Raw genomic sequence first — 24759 nt, 5'->3', positions numbered from 1 at the left:
GATTTTGAGAATTCGCTGCGATCGTACCAAAGTATTATCTATGATCTTGGGTGGAGTATTATCTATGCTCTTAGGTGGAGTGTCTACAGGTACATGAATCCCACCTTACCATCTCACTATATTAAGGGCCAAATCTTCAATTAAACCATAGCTCATTAAGTCTTTTCTCACCACCTTCATGCAAGTCCATTTAGACCTTCACCTAGCCCTTTTAGGACCTTCAACTCGCACCAACTCACTCGTGACCAGCGTGGTTCTTGGTTACCATTATACATGACCACATCATTTAAGTTCCCTCTAATGTATTAATTTCTAATTTCATCCTTGTCTTGTTACTCATGCATCTTAACATACTCATTTCAGCCACACTCATCTCATAAGCATATTGTTCTTTAAAATTTTCCTTTCAATTTGAGTGGTACATGACAATTACATATAAGTTTTAGTTTTAGTTCATGGCACATGTAAACTCAGACCCACAACTTAGTTTAAATTGAAACACTCATACCCGATTGTATGCAATTTCAAAGTAATTTTTAATAGCCCACACAACATCCATCACACCTGTTAGTGTTAAAACTTGTTTCTAAAAACACCACGGCTTTAGAAATAAGGGCACGACTACAATAGACCACTAACGCTAGTGTGACAGGAACTTTTATTCATGCATTGGTTTTACTCAATCGCAGACATTTTGGGAACACCTCTAACAGATGAACAAACAGTCAATTTTGAAAGAATTTATTGTCAGCCTCTTTGAGATATGAATCAATCTGATTCAAAAGGAAAAAGCTTGCATCAGTATCTCAGTTTCAATTCAAACATGGGTTTTATTCTGACTCTGTTTTGAGAAAAATTTACAACCAGGAAGAGGAAAAAATAAAATCTTTATCTAAAGAAATGCATTGAAAGATTGTTTTTTCAATCCCTACTTTCCATCAGATTCCACCTAACCCATGACCTCAACAAGGCTGACAGATAGCATTTACCACCTAACCAAGGACTGCTTCTATGTTTAAATTGCATATTTTATGTTCATACTTTAATTGTTTATTATTAGTATAATTAAATTCCCAGTTATAAATTCTCCCAGTCTCCCCTGCTGAGTATACTGAGTCAATCCTCCGGTTCCACACCAGCTAAACCTGAAACCCAAATTCAAACCCGCCCTCCTTTGCCATAAAAGAACTGACCTACACTAACAAAAGAACCTGTTCCCAGCGTCAACTTCACACCATCCAGTCCAAGCTAAAACAGTACTGTTACCTCTATTACCTTTTGGTAGCTACAATCCTGATATGGACCCACCAACGACCATGTTCTCCCATTCATGTGGAACACGATGAGCACCACGGATTCAGTAGAGGGTATCTTTAAGACTGTGATGACCAAGAATTCAAACAATGTATGGAGAAATGACAATCTTTTTGTAACTTGCATGCAAAAAGAAGCAACCAGTCACAACAAGATGAAAGGATTGTAGAAGAAAATCATAAAGGATGGGCTCTAGCATTAGTGGGGAAATTCATGTTTATGATACCTCCTTCAATTTGAGACATCTAATGGAAGATTCAACAAGCCCCCGAATGGAATTCTTGAGATGGAGAACAATTTCTATCTATTTTATTTTTCATACATGGTAGATCTAGAAGATGTGATCAGAACAGTATTAGATGTTGCAGAAATGGGAATATGACTTCTCCCAGCCAATGTGCTAATCATTGCCACAGCTATCTTTATTCGGATCAATAACATGTCGATGGAATAATGAAAATGGAAGTCAGCTGCCACTGAGAAGTGATGAAACTACGGAGAACTGGACCAGAGCACAATTTGAAAGAATTAGTGTTGAGGTCAACCTACCCAAGACGATCATGGAATCTTTTGAGATTGAAACCAGGCACAAGGAAATGTGTGGTGAGCTATGAGTAACTGTTTGTGGTTTGTTATTCCAGTGGCAGGATCGACCATCTCATCAGTGATTGCACAACTGATGTTAAATTCCACCCCTCACCTGAGGCAAACAGAACTGGGTCATTGTCGGGATTCCACTGTGTAGATTCACCTGCCAAAAATCAAGCCTTCCCATGCAGCAAGCCAGCCACAATGCTTGAAATAAAATGATGGGTTAGAAAAACTTGGCCAAACCTTTTTGGTCACTCGTCAGTTTTGTTAATAGTGCAAGTGATCAGTGGACAAGTCCAATCTAAGGTTGAGAGAATCCGCATAGTGGGACCCATTGAATGAACAGCTTGGAACAGATCGTGTAAAAACACTAAAATCTCACGGGAAAATTAGTAGATATGCCAGATTTTCAAGAGGCAATCTTAGTGGTGTGTTTGGTTGCACAATTGAATCAAATTGCAATTATTAACCTAATGAAGTGAAAGTGGCCGGTTTGTAATTTTCTTCAAGAGTACCCATAATTGGGTTCCAAAACTTGTGATTAAGGGATCTGAATACAATTTAGGGGCTACTTGTTCATTTCGATTACTAGGAAAAAAATATTGGTTTTTGCCATTTTTTATCCAACTCAATTGTGCTTCCAAACACAGCAATATTCTCTAATTATAGAAATGTAATTGCACGGTGTTTTGCTGATAATTGGTGACACAGCATGATGAACTACACATACTGTGGTGTCTTCTTTCCTCACAAAATTTGATTTTTGTTGAGTATTTCTTTTTCATTTTCTATATTCTCCGGCAGATGGTTTCTTGTATATTAGTTATTATTGACAGAACCAGATTAACCTAGCTTTTGGTTTTTTGTTTCCAAGGACAAGATATAGGTAATTCGGATTGTTGCAATACATGTACGGTGGAGATGAGGCGGTAGAATGTCAACAGCATTGCCACTATAGAAAAGCAAACCCATGATAATCTAGCAAACTAAAACTCAATCCCTCGTTAGATGTTGCTTATCCATCAAATTAAATTCAGGGAAAGATTGAGAGTTAAATAGGCAGAATTGCATCTTGGCCCAAGAATGGATTTGGATACATTTAAGCAGAGATACATGAACAAGATTTCCTATTTTCGATAGAATCGATTATTCCGCAAATACAGAACCTAACGGCTGACACTCTCAAATCAACAGATGCCCCTTGTAATTGCATCTAAGCTGACTACTACAAAAATATTCTAACTTTCTTGCTAAACATACATTTGATCCAATCTTATTTCCATTAACAACATTAAATTTGCTCAAATCTTTCTACGGGGATCTGAAAGCTTCACCAGCATAGCGGACATTCCCAAGCTCCTCTTCGATACGCAAAAGCTGTAACCAAATTGAGGGAAAAAAAAAATAAGAATTATGGGATTATGTTAATGGGCAAGGAAATTGCATCTAACAATCTGCAAGATACACAACATTTCAAGGAAAGGCCAATTATGGGGATATATTGTAGAAATGGAGATATAATTTCTTTGGAGTGAGAAAAACACAGACTAGATTTCTTAGAAACAATGAAAGTAGTTTTGAATATTATAAACATCCCGGTAACTGTAATGAATGTAAAGATGATACAAAGGACTGAAGAATCAAAGGAACCTTGCCATGTAGGAAAGTAAAACGCTTTTGCAACAGAGTCCAGGTCATGCTGTAAAAGTAGCTAAGATAGGTAAAAATAGACCCCATGATAGCTCGGTCTAAGAACCATCTGGCAGTACCAGCTATACTAATTTAAATACCAATTTGTCATATTTTGGAAAATCCAGCTGTCCAAGAGGAGATGGTTTTGTGCTGGAAATAAATCCAGTATTATAAAGAAGAATAGTTTTGAATTTTACCAATCAGACAACAGACATTTACAGAAACAAGTGGCTCATTATTACCTGATTGTACTTGGCCAGCCGCTCACTACGGCAAGGAGCTCCTGTTTTGATCTGTAGGACAGTTCACAAACAGTGACCAGTTCAACATTACACAATATCAACAAAGATAAACAACCAGCAACATATCTCTGCGAATAAAATCAGTACTAGAGATGATACCTGTCCACTTGCTAGGCCAACGGATAGATCAGCAATAAAATTATCCTCTGTCTCGCCACTGCGGTGGCTCACCATCACACCCCATCCTGCAGCTTTTGAGTCAAGAGCTGCTTGTATGGATTCTGTAACTGTTCCAATCTGGTTAACCTGCACAAGAGATGTCTACAGTGAGTTGGAATGAACTCAACATTAAAGCGATTGTATTTGAATGCAATCATGGGACATGGAAATTGAACCATGATCATTGCTATGTGGTTCAGGTTTTACCAGGACATAAGATGCATTTTGTAGGAAGAACGCATACAGGTAATGATTGTGTCTAAGATCATGCTTGCATTAGAGACATATAATTGAATGAACCCCAGATCATACTAACAGATATTTTTATTGGTTTGTGATGCATTGTCAACACAATTCCATTTCAGAATAATCACAGGCCTGTGCAGATTTGCAGGATTCAGGCACATACTAATGGTGCCCTCAAAGGCCCAAACCAATAAATTGAAAAGGTGAGAATTGAAATCCCAAGACTCAGTTCAATGATAACTATGCTTTCCAGAATAATTTTTTAACGATATATTGCTGAAATAACTTGATATATTAAAAAGGAGAAAAGCAGTTATGGATACTCAAATTTCCAAAGATAGCAGTTTTACAAGAGCACGATAGATATCGAAACCCTTACCTTTAATAACAAACCATTACAAGACTTCTTCTGAATTGCCTCTGCAATCCGCTTTGGATTTGTTACCAACAAATCATCTCCCACTAGTTGTATATCAACTGAGGACTGTAGTGATGCCCATGAGCTCCAATCATCTTGATCAAAGGGATCTTCAATGGACACAATTGGAAAGTCTCTGACAAACTCTTTGTATAGCTCACCGAGGCTGTGAGCTGTGTGCACATGAGCCCCATCGTTTGGCTGCTTCTTGAAATCCAGATCGTATCTGCCATCTTTAGTGAAGAACTCTGAAGCGGCCACATCCATCCCAATCTTGATCTGCAAAACCCATTTTGAGATCATTTCTGGGCAGAGAAAAAAGAGAGCCAGGGGGGGAGGGGGGGGGGGGTCGGTGTTCTACCTTGCCAGTATAACCAGCCTTTTCAATCGCATCAATAAGCAAAACCAGCCCCTCCCTGTTATCCTGAACATTAGGAGCAAAGCCACCTTCATCTCCGACATTCCATGCATCTTGCCCATATTTGGCCTTGATGATACCCTTTAGGATATGATATACTGTTTCGTAAAATACAATTTAAAACAGTCATTCCAGTTTTTCTGCATCAGTAACATAAGACTATCATGCTATTCTGGGTCTATCTGCACGGAGATCTACAAGCACAATTTAGAATGAAGCAGTGGATAATGCCAACAGATTTGAGCCTTTAAGGGGGAGGGAGGGAGCTAACCTTCACTACCCATGCGCAGAGCCTCAGCAAATGAAGTAGCACCAACTGGCAATATCATAAACTCTTGCATGGCTAGATTATTGCCCGCATGACTGCCCCCGTTTATCACATTGAATGCTGGAACTGGCATCACAAGCTCCTTCATTCCAGCTAATTCCTGAATGTGCTTGTAGAGAGGTACTCCCTTCGCTCCTGCACCGGCCCTACATACGCTTAATGATACTCCAAGAATGGCGTTGGCCCCTAGTTTTGATTTGTTTGGGGTTCCATCAAACTCAAGCATAATGGCATCAACATCAGCTTGATTCCTGATCAAAAAAGAAAACACATACATGTCAGAACTTCATGTTCTACAGAAAGTGGAAGCAATCAATCACATAGAACAACAAAACAAACATACAAACGTCAAAATGTGATAGTAATAGTGACATATAAATCATCACAATTGGATAGACTTGCTCTTGTCTCCAAAGGTTAAGATTGAGTTCTTTATTTGGATTACTGTCTTACAGGACATCATATTCTTTGTGCAGTGATTGGCAGTGATTGGCAAGGAAATAAAAGAATCTTTCTGGAACCCTATCACAAACACATGATATAACACCTTATAGTGATACTACCAAAAATCCTCCAACGTGAGCTAGTTGCCTACTTGGCTGGTTCATGCTGGATGTTGTCTGAAAATGCTTATGTGGATATGCTTTATGGAGACAATTAACTACTAACAACATCTGTAGCTCCTACTATTGATCATTTAATCTACTGCCAGCATATCTTCCAATCCAACAAGTCACCCATTTCATGGCAATGCTCACACAATGTTTTTCTCACGGCACACTATCTCCTCGACAGTCACTGACTCACTACAAAGATTTAATGCTTCTCTAATTTCCCTTCATCTGAGGCATTGCCCAAAGCAAGGTTCAAAGACCATACTCAACTCAAGATTTAATAAATGACTGAGTCAGAGTTTGACTCACGAATCATTGTGACCTTGCCTTTTTTTTTTAAGGGATTCATTGTGACCTTGCCTTGAAGAGAACATTCATCGAATAAGCTAACAAGTATTTCAAAAATCTACTATCTCAACAAGTATTCCAAATTTCTATTGCACACAAATTGTGTTTTAGTAATGAGTATTTCATTAGGTTTATTGCATACTAAAAGGGCATATATAAATAACAATTACACCTCGGAATTGAAGCATAATAATGCGATTTACCGCAATATCTATATTCGTAAAATGTATGCTTAGGATATATTTGGTAGCAACAAAAGTTCAATACTAATCAGGCTTGTCCGGGTCAAGACCTTATCCATGCATTTGTTGCATGTTAGGCATCGCAGAAACAAAGAAAAGTTAAGACAGCCTAATCTATGCCTTGTTGGAGAGATTTCCCATGTTCCTACAAATGCTTGGGACCTGGTTATCCCTATTATGGCACATGCCAGAGTTAATTGTGATACACATGCCAATGAACCACAAGTGTGGTAGTGCCACCTTTCATCTTTAAGCACTACAAATTTTCCACATCTAACCTTCAAACCCTTCATGTGCCACATGCAATGCATGTATCAACTTGTACATGCACTATGTGTTTCGAATATGCTAGCATTCATCATCAACTTTCACACATATGCCACTTTATATTTTCAAGCACCATGCATGTACCACTATTCATCTTCAAGTACTCAGCATGTGTCATGTTCAAACATACATTGTCAAGCACCACACATGTGCCATGTGCAATGGATAATCCTACCTTATCCAGGTTCTTGACAAACAGCAGCAATCCAAGTTAGTCTAGGTCAGCAAGCCCAATCAGCTTAGTCACAAATAGCTTGGCCCGGAGAACTTGACAAAACAAAAATTCACTTGCTTCCAGACAGGGCCCTTAGTAAATAAATAATAAATAATAAATAAAGAAAAGAAAAAAAATACATACTTTGTCATACTTACCAGATTGCATACATGGAATAAATAATAAGACAATTTAGTGCTTTTTCGATAAAGAAATTATCACAACCGGATGTCATGTATGAAATTTCACATACAGCCCAGTCTTTGCCAGTCTAGTGTCACTTAGTATCCAAGACACGCAATAGGTGGGCTACATCATGAAGATCACATGGGGCAAAGATCATGCTCGTCCACTCAAGGTGGGCCACACCATCAAGAGCAATGATCAGTAGATGGTCTAACTCAGCATACAAGTGTGGCCAAACTAATAAGTGGATCAGAATGATTTTCACCCTAGGTGATCTTCTTGGTGCGGCCAACCTTTTACACTACTCAGATGTCCTCAACATTATCATTGGCAAAAAAGGCATGACCATATGCAACCATTTTTCTTTTCTATATTTTAAAGCTGTCGAGGTATCCTGTATCGGTATCGGTTGGCATAACGGTGCCCTCCGACACCGATACGAATACGGGGGTGTAATGGCGATACGGGGGCGTAATGGCCCGTAACGGCACAATTTTATTTTATTTTTTTGCCAAAAAAATATGAAAAAATATGGATTAAATCCGGAATATTCTACACATTCCAAATATGCATTCATTTATAAATTGGAACATGTTTATGGTGGTGTAACGGTCCACTCTTTGGTGAGAAGTTGTATCGGACTGTCTGATTAATTTTTGAACCAGGTAACCTGAATTTGACTACAAAATTTATATATTTAATTTTCTAAATATTTAATTTATATACTTAACAACTTGATATCATTTCTCTCAATAGTTCTTTAAAAAAATGAAATTAAATTCAGGTAGATGGCGTTGCCAATTTGGGGCTGACTTGGAGGACCAATCTATGCTCCAAATCAGCCTCAAATTCATGCAATTTATTGCCATTATCCCACTTATGAATTGGTGGACATTTATTGGATAGTGAATCATGAAAAAAAAATCAAAAGGCCCTATTTTAAAAAATAAAAGTCCACAAATTAACAATTAAAACTATTCAAACAATTTGATTTTGGCATTGTAAGTTAACAATTGCAGTCCATAATTTAACTGGTAAATTTTAAGTTAATATGTCTCGTGTACAATTTTTTAAGGGCCCGAATTAGGCAGGACTCGAATTGTGAAGTGTAGCACACGTGTCAAAGTTTTTTGGGCCCCACCCGTGATGAATGTGTTATATCTACACCATCCATCCATTTTGTCAAATAATTTTAGGGCATGAGCCCAAAAATGAGGCACATCCAAAACTCAGGTGGACTGCACCATAAGAAACAACAATAATTAAACGTTCACCGTTAAAAATTTATTGGGGGCTACAAAAGTTTTAGATCAAGCTGACATGTGTGTTTTCCCTTCATCCACGTCAGTGTGACCCAATTAATAGGTTAGATTGAAAATAAACATTACAGTGGACCTTAAGAAATTTTTAATGGTGAGCATTCTATAACCACTGTTTCCTATGGTGTGGTCCACCTGAGATTTGGATATTAGTAATTTTTTGGATCCTGACCTAAAATGACGTGGCAAAATGGATGGACGACATGGATAAAATATATACATCATGGTGGGGCCCACTCGGGTCTGATCATGAGGTATGTGTTATATCTAAACCGTCCATTCATTTGACGAGCTCGTCTTAAGGCTTGACACGAACAATAATACAGATCTAATTATCAAGTAGACCACACTGCAAAAGGCAGTGGGGGATTGAACGTCTACCATTGAAACCCTTCTTGGGATCACAGAAGTTTTGGATCAATATGAAATTTGTTTTTCCTCTTCATTCAGGTCTTTTTGACCTTATGAACAGATTGGATGGAAAATAAACGTTACGGTGGGCCCTACGAATTGTTTAACGGTGAAAATCATTATCTCCGCTGCTATTTTTGGTGTGGTCCAGATGATCTTTGGATATAATTCATTTTTTTGGTAGTGCTCTAAAATGATCTCTGAAAATAGATGAACGGTGTAGATATAATAAATACATCACTATGGAGCCCATGTAACTTTGATCTCCTTTGAACCGTTCGTACAACTCGGAGCTCGAGGAGTGTCAGCGCTCGTCTTAGCGTGACACGTACCTACAGCAGCTAGCTGGTGTGTGGTACACTTGCAAATAAAAAATAAAAATTTAAAAAAAAAAAAAAGGGAGAGAGGGAAACCGAAAAGGAAAAAGAGGGAAAGAAGAGAGAAAAGAAAAGAGAGGGAAAGAGGGAAAGAAGAGAGAGAGAGAGAGAGAGAGAGAGAGAGGAGAAGAAGAAGAAGGCAGCCGCAGCTGCCCGAGAAGAAGAAGAAGAAGAAGAAGAAAGAGAAGAAGAAAAGAAAGGAAAAAAGGTAAGGTTTTTTTTTTTTTTTTTTGAAGGCCCGTAACAGCCGTTATGGCCCCGTAACGGCCGTTACGGTCACAGAATTCCGTAACGGCCGTTTCGACCCCGTATCACGTAACGGTGTCGGCCGTTACTGTTATGTATCGGCCGATACGGCCGTATCGTAACAGATACGAGACACAATATAGTAAGTGATTTGATCGATTCCGACTTGGATTGAAGTTGGGTCGACTTCAACTATAAGGAAAAAATAAATAAATAAATAAACTGCTCAGCCCTTCATTTGCTCCAGCCAGCACTTTGCCATGTCACACTCAGTGGCTAGGGCTTTTTCTCATCTGAGATTCAAAATCATGGCCAAAACCTTGTCTTAAAAAATGCAGGAAATACTTGTGGCTAGAAATGTGCTTAGGCTGTGATCTTACTCGTTTAGTAGTGGCAATCAGGCTTAAAGTTTCAGCAGTCCTATTATTGAATTAGAAATCTGATGGATCAACATGAGATAAAGAGTTTGAAAGATCTCAAATAATCACCATGTGTGACCCCTTATAATTCGAGTTTTTATCTCTAAAATGCATCTACTACAGCTCCCTGCTCTGTAAAACATCATAACTTTTCTTTGACTAGGAAAACAGCAAATGATCCCAACATACAAAAATACCTATAAATCAAAAAATCATCTTTGAGTGCAAACCAGAGCTAGTACGAAAAATCAGGCTTCCTATCATTGAATTAGAAATCCGATGGATCAACATGAGATGAGAGTTCAAAAGATCTCTAATAATCACCATGGGTGACCCCTTATAATTCGAGATTTCATCTCTAAAATGCATCTACTACAGCTGCCTACTCTGTAAAACATCATAACTTTTATTTGACTAGTAAAACAGCAAATGATCCCAACATACAAAAATACCTATAAATCACAAAATCATCTGAGTGCAAACCACAGCTGGTACAAGCCATATGAACCCATATTAACGTGGCGTACGTCACATGTACTGGAGTTACGCAGAGTAGGCGCCCACCAAATGGACAATCCAGATCAATTGTAGGACCTTTCATTATAAATGATCTGAACCATTCATGTTGCAGGGAATCAATCAGATGGTTAGAAAGGTAGTATCAGTGTTATTTTGGAAGAACAGCCCCTGCAGGGAGGGGCGGGACCACATTGATGGTCCAGATCTTCCATTTGTGGTCAGATGTGACTATATGATAGTTGTGCATTCTGTGAAGTTGTAAAGCTCAGAAATTAAACTGATCTGACAATCCCAACCGTCCGATCACAGAATTACTGACCATTGAATATGATCTGCCAATTGATGTTTTGTTTTTCAGTGATTATTTTTAGAACGAAGCCTCCAATCAGTTCAGTTTTCATCTACAGGCACTCGATGGTGGGCCACACATCCCATCGAGATCTCGAAGTTTACCTGACATCAACACCAATCAGCCTCGGCGCCAAGAGCTCGTTGATGTTCTTCACAGCGTTGAGGACGCCTTTCCCACCGTAGACGCTCTTGTCGCCATCCCTCAGCTCCAAGGCCTCATAGATCCCGGTCGACGCCCCACTGGGGACCGCCGATCGGTAGAGATCGTCAGTCACGAGATCGACCTCGACCGTCGGATTCCCCCTGCTGTCGATGATCTGCCTCGCCTTCACGGATTTCACCGCGTGCGCCTTCACGGCCGTGGTCGTTGCCGACGGGGCGACGGCGGTCGAGCAACGGACAGTCAGATGGCGAGATTTGAGGGAAGGGAGTGCTGATGAGGTGGCAGAGGACAGGGATGGGATTTTGGAAGAAAGGAAGGGTTTTTGGAGGAGAGATGAGCTTGAAGAGGAGAGAGATGGAGGAGTTAGAGCCATTTCGTGGAGAGAAGATGGAGAGCTGTAGGGAGTTGGAGGGGGTTTTTATACAAGGGAGGGGTATTTTGGGAAGTCCGTCGAGGGGCGATAAAAGCAGAGGGGAGAAGAGGGGTAGCTGTTGGAATTTTTGGAAATACAGGGGAGACAAGCATCCGTCGTTCAAGTGAGAGGAGAGGAGAGGATCGGCGTAGACTCCTGTGATAGTTCATCACCATTTGAAAAATGGTAGTAACTCACTAAATGTAGACACGGCATGGTTTTAATGCGATCCATACCGTTAAAATTATTTAAATCATAGATAAAAGTGCTTATATTAAAAATAAAATTACAATATTCTAATTTTTTTAATTTTGATAAATTTACTATTATACTCATAAACATTGATTTACTTGGACCGTTAAAACCCCTTTTTCCTTGGTGATTTTAAAGAGTCATTCAAAAACAGTATTCCCCACATTTTGGATGGTCAGGATCGCATGTAAGTGGCACACGTGAGGACGTCCAGTCATCACCATTTTCAAAATGGTGGTAAACTGAAAATGGTGGTGAACCATCGTAGGAGCTGGGAGAAGTGGGTAGGTGTGAAGCGAGCCGCTTCGGTAGATTCCCGGATCCACCTAAGCGGGTGGATTCCTGACTGTGGACCCAACCTTGATGTATTTTCCTTACATCCATTCCGTCCATACGTTTTGAAAGATGATTTTAGTTCAAAATTCCAAAATTTAGGCAGATAAAAGTCTTAGGTAATTCACACCACAGGAAACCGTGGTGATTAAATAATCACCATTAAAAACTATGAGGGCTACCAGAATGTTTATTTTTCATCCAACCCGTTGATATGATTAAAAAGACCTGTATGAATAGATCATAAAATATCAACTTGATCCAAACTTTTGTGGTTTATGATCAGTATATAACTGTCAATCGCCACTGTTTCCTGTGGTTTGGACCACCTCAGATTTGGATCTGCATCATTTTTGGGACACTGTCCTAAAATGATATTTCAAAAACGAATGGACGGTATGGATGTAAGTAACATACATCACGGTGGGCTCCGTACTCATGGATCCTCCCACCTTGGTATCACGTTGGGCTCCATAAAGGAGGCACGAGCATGTTTTTATATCGCCGGGAAATAGGAATGATGCTCGCGCGTGTAAGTTAGAGTCCTAACCGTGAGAAAACGCACTGTATCGATACAAGTGTTTAAGATTTGGCCGTTTATCATCCTTCTCGTTATTGTACGTGCGGCGACACGAAAATTAAACTGATCTTCTTGTGAAATGGGCCATGTCTGAGCACTGATGTGGATCGTTCGATAAACTCCTTGTATTTTCATAAGAATGTGGCAGAACTGATGAGAAGACACAATCTCATATCTGAGTTGAAGTATACACAATTTGATGAACGACTCAGATCTATGCCACGAGGGTGCGCGCGCCCGATGCCACGAGTGAGTGGCCGTTGGCCTGCTTTGTTAGTTTTTTGGGTTTTCAGTTGTAGCTGAACGAGCAGTAGCTAGATCCTCGTGGCCTCCCTTACCCGTACACGTGGCATGTACATCGAATAATAGCCACCAAAATAGGAAACGGATTGGCTACTCCCGCTGGCACCAACCAATGGTTGGTGGTCGGTGCTATGTGGGCCCCACCATGATGTATTTGTTTCATCTATGCTATCCATATATTTTTACAGATCATTTTACGGTGTGAGACCAAAAATAAGGTATATACCAATCTCAAGTAGACCACATTGTAGGAAACAGTGTTAAATGAGTGTCGACGATTAAAAACATTACGGGGGCTATAAAAGTTTTGGATCAAGCTGTTTTTTGTTTTTTCCCTTCTCCTGGCCGTGTATGACCTAATCAATAGATAGGATGTCAAATAAACAGTACGGTAGGCCTTAGGAGCATGTTAATGATGGATATCCAATAACTATTGTTTTCATGTGGTGTGGTCCACCTGAGATTTATATCTCTTTAAATTTTTGTACAAATCCCTCAAATGATCTGTAAAAATGGATGAACAGAATGTATAAAACACATACATCTTGGTGGGGCGCACAGAGCACCAACCACCAGCCCTGTGGCTAGAGACAAGGGAGTAGCCAATCCGTTTCCACCAAAATAGTGGGAAGCGGATTGGCTGATGTACCACATACCAGTTATATAGATGGTTAGGGGTGTACATCGGGCTGAACCGAATCGAATTGGGCTCAACTTAACCCGGCTCGGTCACCAGCCAAACCAGCCCGAACCTGGCTCAGTTCGATCACCGAGCCAACTTGTTCAGCTCGAACCCGACCCGATCAGCAATCAGGTGAGTTCGGGCTAGTTTTGGACCCATGATTTGAACTACCTTTATTTTTTGACTCTGCTCTATCCATTCCTTGGGAAGGGCTTTGGCAGGTAACTTGAACGGCCTTGATTTTTTAGAAGGACTTTTGTCATAGATTTTTGGGACTTTGGTCCATCTACAAAGGGACCCACGATTTGGGCGGCCTGGATTGCTATAAATGGTTAGGATTAACTGGGTAAGAATTTAGGAATATATATATATATATATATATATATATATATAGGCCGAGTCAGGCTAGGTCGAGTTAAGTTTTGGGCCGAACTGGAACCTATCCGAACTCGGCCCAAACTCAATTTTGGGCCAAAGAAAATGACTTGTCTAGACCCCAACTCAGTTTCGAGTCGGGCCGAGTCAAGCGAGTTAATCAGGCTAGCCCGATTCGTGTACAACCCTATAGATGGTGTAGATACACGTCGTGCGAAGATGAGTGCCAACGCTCCTCAACTCTGAATTGCACGAACAGTTCAAAGGAGATCAAAGTTACATGGAACCCACAATGATGTATTTATTATATCCACACCTTCATCCATTTTTCAAGATCATTTTAGAGTATCATACAAAAAATAAATCATATCCAAAGCTTAAATGGACTACACCAAAAATAGTAGCAAGGTTAATGATTTTCATCATTAAAAAATTTGTAGGGCCCACCATAAGCATTTATTCTCCATCCAATCTGTTAATAAGGTCAAAAATACATGTATGAAGAATAAAAAAAATTTCATATTGATCCAAAACTTCTATGACTCCCAAAAGGATTTCAATGGTAGATGTTCAATCCCCCACCGCTTTTTTCAATGTGGTCCACTTGATCATTAGATATGTCTTATTTTAAGGCTCAAGACTTAAGAAGATCTCGCCAAATGTATGGACGGTTTGGATATAACACATACCTCATGGTCGGACCCACCGAACTTGCTGATATATAGCTGGTGTGTGGTACACCAGCCAATCCGCTTCCCAAATAGTGGATCCATGTAAATGCTCATTGATTCTATAAAAATCAACGGGACTTTAAGTTCAGAACAGTCTCCAGCGGGCCCCACCATTTGTGTGGTACAGATTTGAAGTACAAATCAGGTGTACGGTAATGGCAGTCGCCTGTATCCACAGTGCATCCGGCTGCACTATAATTCCACACACCTGATTGTAGTTGGGCGGTTGGGGTTAGCCCAACAAAGTAGTTAGTTGCACACAGCTACTGTACAAGTGTAAAGATATCCAAACCGTCCAAATCGCAGGACCCACTATTGATAAACGGCAAAAGCAAATTTAAGTGAACAATTCTATCATCTGGTTGATATAAACTTATTGGTTGAATTTTGACCGTTGGCTATTTAGCTGTCCACGCTATCATCACGAAATGACCGGATCATTAGTTGAGTGTCATTACAGTGGTCCCCGTGATTTGAACGGCTTGCATTGAGGTATATGTATGAGTTCGGATACCGTGGCTTTATGCAAAGTGCATGTGATGTGCCGTACAAGTATTTTAAACTCAACCGTCGAAATTATGAGCCTATGATCAAGCAAGAATTAGTTGGTGGACATTTAATGAATGGATAGAAATGAAAAATATCCAATGGTGATATTTCAACGAATAGGTATGTACAAATCAACGGCTAGGATGGTTCAACGAATCTGATTTTGTGACTTTAGGTCAACGGCAGTGGGTCCGGCAATTTTGTCAGTTTAATTATGAAATGGCGTATGATATGTGTGCATCTGCTCGCTGCGTTGAGAATGTAGATCGCCCAGCAGGGGTGCTACTCCATCTAAAATACGACGGATGCGTTCTCGAGTTTCAAGTTGGGGACGAGCAGACGCGGATTGCGTCCTACCCCCGCCCGGACGAATTGGGGCCCACCGTGATGTAAGAATTTTATCCACACAGCTTTTCCCTCAGATCAATTTAAGCTATGATAAAAAAAAAAATTTAAAAAAAAAAAAAAAAAAAAAAAAGAGCAGGCACAAGGCATAAATGGACCACAAATTAGGGATTGAACGTTCACCGTTAAAAACTTGTCAGGAGCTGGAGAAGTTTTGGATCAAGCTGATATTTATGTTTCGCTTCATCCACGTCTACATGACCTTAGGAATAGGTTGGATGGTAAAAAACATGACAGCAGCCATTAAAAAGGTTTCAACGGTGAGTGTCATTATCACTGCAGCTTCCTTTAGTGTGGTCCACTGGAACTGTAAACCTATTTTATTTTGTCTCATACCTTAAAATGATCTGAGAGAAAAGAGTAACGGCCTGGATTAAAAAAAACTTACATCATGGTGGCCCCAGAGAGCCCTGCCCGGACGGCGGTAGGACGCAATCCGCGTCCGGGGACGAGCAAGGACGCGGATTAAATTCTAAAACGTCACTGCGTTCTCTAGGGGCCCGTTTGGCCGGACTGATTGGAAGGGATTGAATGGTATTGGAAGGGATTGGAAGTTAAATCCTGAGATTGGCCGGGCGTGCCAAACAGAGTCGGTGAGCTTATCCCAAACCCATGGGTCTCAAGACAATCCACTGGTAACACCATCATTAACTTTAAATCCCATCCAATTCACCTTAATCCAGTCAAATTTGCCTGAGACGTGTTTGGTTTGAGGGATTGGAAGGGATGGGAAGGTTTAATCCCCGGATTGGCCGGGCGTGCCAAACAGACTGGATATAGCAATCCAGGGATATAGCAATCCTAAGGATCTCAAGACAATCCACTGACAACACCATCATTACCTAGAAATCCATGCCATCCACCCTAATACCATTCAATCCATTTCAAACCACCCGGCCAAACGGGCCCTAGGTTCTCTGGGTACACTGTCCATCCATTTGGAGAGATTATCTTAGGGGACGAGCCAGAGAATGATGCAGATCGAAAGCTCAAGAAGACCCACCGTGAAAAAGGTAGGGATTGAACGCCTAGGATTAAAAACTTCTGGAGGTAACGAAAGTTTTAAGCTGATATTTGTTTTTTCGCTTATTCCATGTCCATCCATGGTAGGGCCACGGAACATAGTAACGTCCCTACTATCGGGCTCAGTAGCTAATCCGCGTCCGACATGCAGAGCTTCTAAGGTGAACGAGAAAATGGTAAGTCCCAACGTTATCTTCATGCGCTGTAGAAAAACGCACCACATGTGCAAACCTGGCAAATTTGTCTGGGATCAGGGACGTTCATCGCTGCCAAATTGGATCCCATCCAAAAAGTCAGGCTGACGTATGCATCATGTGAGCAGCACTCGTGTACATTGAAAATAAGTTGTAGTTGTGGGCAATCGTTTTTTAATACTCATGCCTCTTACACATGCGCCGATCATGTGATGCATGTTGTTTACACCTGTCCACTTGTTCCAGTGATGTGCAGACTAATGAAGTACCGCCATGCCACGTACGTATCAATATCAATATTATACAGGAATCATGTATGAAACTTTACTCACACTTTTGATGATAATTTTCGACCATTCCACGCATCACCGGCTAAAAATAGATTAGCTTAAATTCATATGCACGTCGGTAATAGAGAAAAAACGACACACTGCTACATGTGTTCCGCGTGTGAGTGGCACCCATTGTCAAGCAATGTGCTCAACAAGTTGCATAAAGCTGGATCGAAATACAAAACAATTCAAGTACATATGGTAAGACTGTGTCACGCAATTATGTTAAACGGCAAAACTTCTAAGAAATGATTGACACTTTTGTGGAAATTAGGAAGGTTCGAGAGGTGGATTTTTCTTAAATTAATAGGAAATTAAGGGCCTATTTGGGAGAGTGAATTTGGAACCGCTGGATTCAGAACACCCTAAATTTGAAATCTTCCTACTCTATTTGGCACCCTAAATTCAGAATCCTATGTAATCTAAAAGTATCTATGAATAGTATATTTACAGAGATTTGAATTTAATTACTAAATCAACTTTAATATCTATAATTAGTGTGCGTATTTAATGTTTGACACAATGGTTATAATAAGCCCGTTAAAATATATATTTTGTTCAAAAGTGATGAAATTCCAAAGCTCATATGGGCCACAGGCACAAAATCACATCCGAGTGACTAACCAATGATTTTTAATCATTGATTTACATGGATAATGTTTATACGGCATAGATGATCCTATTAAAGTAATTATAGTGACGCAATTAATAATTTAATTATTTTTTTATCATTAGTGGGCCATGTGCCCAATAAATTAATAGCCTAGTGACACATATGTTACACGCAACTCTTAGAAGGATTTTAGATGTAATCCAAGCTTTTACCTTGGATTTCAAACCCCCTTATTGAGGGGATTTGAAACCCCCTGAATTTAAAACCTTGAGTTGCTTTTGTTTTTTATACTAGTGCGCGAGTATACCAAAATTGGAATTGCGGCTTCGATTCGAACCGAACAATAATGATCCTAAGCGCTAAGATAGGCAGACACGTAGTGTATGATCGAGACCCAAAAATATCGGTCACGTATTCAGCCACTCACTCAATGTGTAAATTGGATCAAGCGATATTTAGAGGGTGGGGTTCATCCTTTAATGATGGGTTACACATTTGCCTTCCGTACGAAAAGACTTTTCAATACAGATGAAGTGAAGTGAGAAAGAAATCCTTACAATTGGTTGCAAATGATAGCTGAAGAATACATTTCTGATGGAAGAACTGAGTCCAGTGTGTGGACACGGACTCAATTACAATTAAAATTACGTGTAACTTGATTACTGCTACGAATTATGCTAATGAATGTAAATCAGCAGGCTTGGAAAAGTAAATATCACAATAGAAATGTAAACTTGCTAGATAAGGAAAGTGATTGATTATACTAAGAAATGTAAATTAATAGGACAATTTGAAAGATAGATTTGGTTTGTTTCTAACCGTGGAGACATCATTTGGTAAAATATAAATTCCTTTTATATATATATATATATATATATATATATATATATATATATATATATATATATATATATATAGCCTTGAATGACTTACTAAAAACAATGTTTAGGCGTCCTGGTCCGTATAACCGCTCTCCACTACTGCTCTCTAGATGCTTCTTACGTTATGCTTCATTTGCTTCTCCTTTTGCCACCTGTCACGTAATCGCTCAAGCACAATTGCTTACCCCTCGCCCACTCTAATGATATACGACATCACCTAACATGTCCTGGCTCCACTTATTGAAGAATCTCCTCCGTACATATTTGTAGATCTCTGATCACACCATGTGTAGTCATAGGATGGTACGATAGTAATGGAGATGAACAACTTTATGGCACCAAACATACCATTGAAATCCCCTCAAACCCTTCCAAATTTATGTTGTTAAACGACTCTTAAGGAATATGATGAAGAATCCAAGTCCAATTAAGATACAATCCCATTACCTTCGAGAACAAAATGTGGACCAATAAAGAAACTCAATATGGTTGTCGCCCTTCTCATTTTATATAAGGAGCACCTAATGAAGAACTCGAGATACCAACTGAGCCATCATACAATCGCTCTCATAACATAATGTTGTCTTATTTTAGTTTTAATTTAGTTCCTCTGCTTCTATGAAGCCCCATTGTAGAAAGTCTAGAGTTTAGCATAACTTATATTGTTATTGTTTGACATCATCAATGCAGTACGCCTAGAAGTAATGTAAATATCTACGACCTTCATCGTTGAATAATCAATTAACTGATTCCATACTTGGAAGATCATACTGGTGACATCATGCCGCCCATTCACATTAATTGTTTGTTCGCACAGACGATCACAGGTAATTTATCTTTTATTTCTCTATGCTTATTTTATGTTTTCGTTTATTTTACTGATCTTCATTCTAAATTAATAAAATTGGCGATTCAGCCTATATTTTTAATCTTATTTTTTTCATTATTATTTTACTAGGAAACTTGATAACCGCGATTCTTGTTGAAAGAAGAGTCAACTCAAAGCAAAAAGATCTCATTCAAAAAGACTACCCGTCGATGGCTAACACCCTTTGCAAAGAAGTTTGAAAACTTCTAATCCACTGTCTGAGAGCAATAAAACATATCTCGAACTTGCTCGTCTGTGGGTTAACAAGCATGACAGTCACATCCCTAGGTTGTCCCTCCTCAGCTCATGCAAATAGTATGGGAGTTCCTTATAGGAGTCTATATAAAATCCTATTATGCGCTTGATTGTGATCTCCTTGGCTTATCATGCCTTCTTATAGCTGATAAGAATTTTATATTTCTTATGCATAGCTAATATAATGTTACTCGACCGTAATCCTATGCGTTGCTCAATACGACTAATAACCAACTCGCTGGATAACTTATTGTTTGCTTGTCAGTGATCGCTTTTCATCCATGACATGTTACATTTGTATTTGGACGTGTACGTACTTATCTTGAATATCCTCTCATCCTTCACCATAGATGTATGAACGCTCCATTCACAATTATTTTAGGAACACACTACAATGAATCTCTTAAATGATGAGTGTATGACCCTATATTAAAAGTTTTTGCAAGTTGCAAATTGGCTCAAAATATATTGGCACCGACTCATGTCCTTCAACATTTGTCCAACGACTATTTTAATGCAGTCATCCAATGAATATGAATATTCCGACAGATATGCATTAATGAATGCATCATCCTCAAAAGGTACATTAACTTGACCAGTCATAAAGTTTGATATTCGAGGTAGCTAAGGTGGTGAAATGTCGCTTAGACGTATACATTCATCACCGGTGGTGGAGGATGAAAGCACACGTACTTTTGTAGATAAAGGCGATGCTATATATTCACATTTGAGGTTAAGATTATTTACCCAGCTAACGCCATGTTCCTCACACCAATTTCCAACCTCGCAAGACACATTAACTTGACCAGTCATGAAGTTTGATGTTTGAGGCGGCTAGGGTGGCAAAATGTTGCTTAAACGTATACATTCATCACCGGTGGTGGAGGATGAAGGCATATGTACTGATGATGACATATATTTACATTTCAAGTTAAGGTCAGCTGCCTAACTAACACCACATTCTTCACACGGATTTTCAACTACAGTGCCATCATGTTCAACACTACTCCAATCGACGGGGTCTCGTGTATGGTCTCATTAATGTGTTGCATTATCTTTACGATTAAAAGCATGTATGTATTTGGATGCTCTGACTGTGTTGCCAAGAACACTTGCACATCTTCATCGTCTTCGATTTCAGATGGAGGGATTTATTGTTTGAGCATGGGTATAACACTTTCATCCTAATATCATAATCATTCGGTGTAGTCTTAATAATCCCATAAATTTTAGATAGAAGTTCATCATATGTAGTCCCGACACTCAAAACATACTTTTTGATTTTCCACCCTTATATGTGTATCCATTATTTTCACATATTAACTCCCCACTATAAGAGCATACGATGATTCTTGTCACCATTAACTACAAACAAATACGTTAAATATATTCTTAGTGACTTGTTACACATTAAAGTTTTTTTATTAAAAGAAATTGAGAAATTTTCCTCTGTAGACTTCAAAAGGTATAATGAAATCAACTGAGTTATCTTTAAATTTCAATGTACTCGGTCAATTTCACCAAGTATAATGATATTGAGGGAGAACTCAATCATTTTCACTGATTGCATTCTTCATTCCCTCAAATCATACTTGTGAAAAAACACATTCATTATTCTTAGCAAATTATTATGCAAATTAAAGAGTATAATGATATTTAAAGAGAACTCAGTCAATTTCACCATAACAATGATATTGAAAGAGAACTCAATCAATTTCACTGTACTCAGTCAATTTCCTTGAGTACAATGATATTCTGAGTATAGTGATATTCAAAGAGAACTCGATCAATTTTATTGTACTCGGTCAATTTCACCGAGTACAGTGATATTCAAAGAGAACTCAGTCAATTTCACTATGAAAAAATACATTCATTATTCATTTTTACCTTCTACAACTACCATTCCAGTAAAACAAGAGTTCAAGAAGAAGAAGAATAGTTCAGTGAAGTGAAACACAATTTCAAAATAGAAAACTCTTATTGATAAAACCTGAAAGATTCTAAATTTATTGATGCAACCGGTTTGAAGTAATGAATAAAACCCTGAAAAAGATTGCAAATATAAAATGACAATAATTGAAATTTCACCAAAGATTTCAAGAAGAAAAATGAAGAGAAAATGATGAATTTTTGGGTATAGTCGAATGAAAGTAATATAACTTTAAAAATAAGAATTTTTTTTTTTTTTGAAAAAAAGCCAATCATTACAGCTAGAGCTGGGCAGAATCCAACCCGATTTTACGAATCTGACTCGATCCGATCCAATCCGATCAAAACCGAAAAAAGCCAATTATTACAGCTAGAGCTGGGCAAAATCTAACCCGATTCGACGAATCTGACTCGATCCGATCCAATCCGATCAAAACCGAAGGCCGGGATCGGGTCGATTCATGTAGGCTCACTCAGATCCGAACATACATCGAGTTGAGTTTAGATTAGTGGCCAATTCGGATCGATCCGATCAGAATGGATCCAATCCAATCCGATCCGATTTGGTCGGTTACTATATAAGTAATATTTATTTTTTTATTTCACTTTTTTACTACCTGCCTCACCTGAATGAAGCCCTATTCCCTCCCTTCTTTCTCTACCCGAACTGCGCCGCACTCACCCATCTCTCCTCCTTTCTCTCCCTCTTTCTCTCCCGTTTTCTCTCATCTCCTTCTTTCTCTACCCGAACTGCGCCGCACTCACCCATCTCTCCTCCTTTCTCTCCCTCTTTCTCTCCCGTTTTCTCTCATCTCCTTCTTTCTCTCCTGATTTCCCACCTCTCCTTCTTTCTCTCCTCATTTCTCTCCCGATCTTGATTCATCCCAGTCCAATCGACTGGATAGATTTAACTCGATCTGATTCGGTTCGATTTCCCTAACCGAGTCAGACTCAGTTCGAGTTAGGCTGGTAAGGATTCGGATCGGATCAAGTCAGCCCTGCTGGACTCGGTCCCGGATCGAATCGAGTTCGGGTCAGGTTCTTGAAAAAATCGAATCGAGTTGAGTTGGACCCAATCTGGTCCAACTTGACTCGATGCCCACCTCTAATTACAACATACATTTAAAAATAGAAAGTAAAGTTTTGAAATTTTGGTTAAGCTAGTCAGTTAAAAGTGAAGTTTACACGAGGAAATTTCTCCATAAAAATGAATTTGAATTGATCTAGACAGAGGTTGGTGCTGGAAAAACTCTCTTAGCCCTACTATGTTGTATATGATCATTTATCCATGTCGTCCATCCACTTTCCCAGCTCATTTTAGGGAATGATCTCAACAATGAGGTAGACCCAAATCTCAAGTGGACCACACCACGGGAAACGATAGTGATTGAAATTATTGTCCTAAACTCGGAAACCGGGCTCACAGAATTTCTGATCGCCAAATCCGGTGCCAACAGCCTCTATAGCATCCCATTCTCGGCTCTCAGCGTCCATACGCCAGATTCCAATCCTGAGATCCTACAAGTAGGATTTTCTAATGTACATTTATCTCGTAAGAAGTATAACCACAAGTTTACCCAAATCACAAAGGCAACATCATCATCACATATCCACTAATATAAATAGTTGAATACAGTGCTGAAAGGGAATACATATATCGAAAATCAAAGCTCTAGAAGACAGTTGCACGCTCCAAGCTCAACGTTGCTGCGACCTAACGCCACCTGCACGTATCTATCGTGCATAAGCTTATAGAAAGCTTAGGGGGTGGTGTAAGTGTGTGTGCAAGGTAAGTGTCAAGTACACAAATATCAGCATAAGTGAAATACTGGTAAGGCTAACATTCATTCAATATCAAAGTATGCAATGCAGATCGACTATGCAATACGGAGTCATAGAGAGACAAATATCAAATATCGAGGATGTAATATAATATGCAATTCTGAAGAGTCACGATACCATCAGCCTCATCTAGGCCATATAAATGCAGAAACATAGCAACCCAAATGCCATATACTGCGAATGTAATGCATTATGCAGATCCTGGCGAGTCTATAATACCATTAACCTTATTCAGGCTATGCAAAACAGAAGCATAGTAAACTAAATATTATATGCTGAGGATGTAATACAATATGCGGTGTGAATGAAATGACTAAGCTGGAGTGTGAAGTCGGGATGATAGTACGTAGTATCGCAGGCTATGAGGTCCATCACAAGGGACTTCTATCTAAACCAGTCTCATAACTAAATTTGGATAGCCAAACTCGATGTGGTAAACTCCTGATCTCAGGTTGGTCGTGCGTCTCTACTGAAATCCTGGTCATTGCGAAGGTACACATAACAAATTAGTTGTGCACCACCAGCCCGAGTGGATGGTGAATGAATGAATAAATAAGTAAAATACTGAGTATGCAACTCCTGCTCAATAAGTCCACATATCAGAACCGTACATCTCTGAGATCATCACCATGGACTAGTACACTCTACGCCAGCTTGCCGCCCCTATCTGAGTGCATGACTGGGTAAGTAGAAGAGACCTTACTATCCACCTGCCAATATCGGGCCCGGTTCGTCGATAGCGGACATATTCCTCAAGCTGGTCAAACTCAACCTAGATATTGCCCCCTCACTCAGACGGGTAAGGTTACACCCCCTTCCAACCAACCACGATACAATGGAAAACGCGGCCTCTAGTAGGGGTGTACACAGGTCGATCCGAGTTGAACTGGGCTCAACCCGGTCCGGCCTGGTCAGCAGCCACACCCAGCCCGAACTCGGCCCAGCCTAGTCACCGGGCCAACATGTCCAGCCCAAACCCGGCCTGGCAGCAATCAG

The 24759-nt window shown here is 39.6% G+C and overlaps 1 protein-coding gene across 1 annotated transcript; it reads right to left on the bottom strand.

Annotated features, from left to right (window-relative positions):
- Positions 1-2963: 2963 nt before the first annotated feature.
- Positions 2964-11717, bottom strand: LOC131255587 (enolase 1, chloroplastic-like). The gene is made up of 7 exons (XM_058256336.1): positions 11144-11717; positions 5412-5719; positions 5084-5238; positions 4684-5001; positions 3999-4145; positions 3840-3890; positions 2964-3282 (listed from the first exon to the last, which is right to left on the bottom strand). The coding sequence occupies exons 1-7, from the start codon at positions 11575-11577 to the stop codon at positions 3217-3219; spliced, it is 1479 nt and encodes a 492-aa protein (XP_058112319.1). The 5' UTR covers positions 11578-11717; the 3' UTR covers positions 2964-3216.
- Positions 11718-24759: the final 13042 nt, after the last annotated feature.

This window comes from Magnolia sinica, chromosome 9 (assembly GCF_029962835.1).
Source record: "Magnolia sinica isolate HGM2019 chromosome 9, MsV1, whole genome shotgun sequence".
Lineage (NCBI taxonomy): Eukaryota > Viridiplantae > Streptophyta > Magnoliopsida > Magnoliales > Magnoliaceae > Magnolia > Magnolia sinica.
The sequence above is the reverse complement of the archived record's forward strand: the minus strand, read 5'-3'. Positions and strand labels throughout refer to the sequence as shown.

Excerpts from the sequence above, each read along its gene's own strand:
- LOC131255587 (XM_058256336.1), bottom strand. The coding sequence starts at position 11,577 with ATGGCTCTAACTCCTCCATCTCTCTCCTCTTCAAGCTCATCTCTCCTC. Across the intron at positions 5,720-11,143 it reads CTGATTGGTGTTGATGTCAG|GAATCAAGCTGATGTTGATG; the intron begins GTAAACTTCGAG and ends TTTTTTGATCAG. Across the intron at positions 5,002-5,083 it reads AGGCTGGTTATACTGGCAAG|ATCAAGATTGGGATGGATGT; the intron begins GTAGAACACCGA and ends TGGGTTTTGCAG.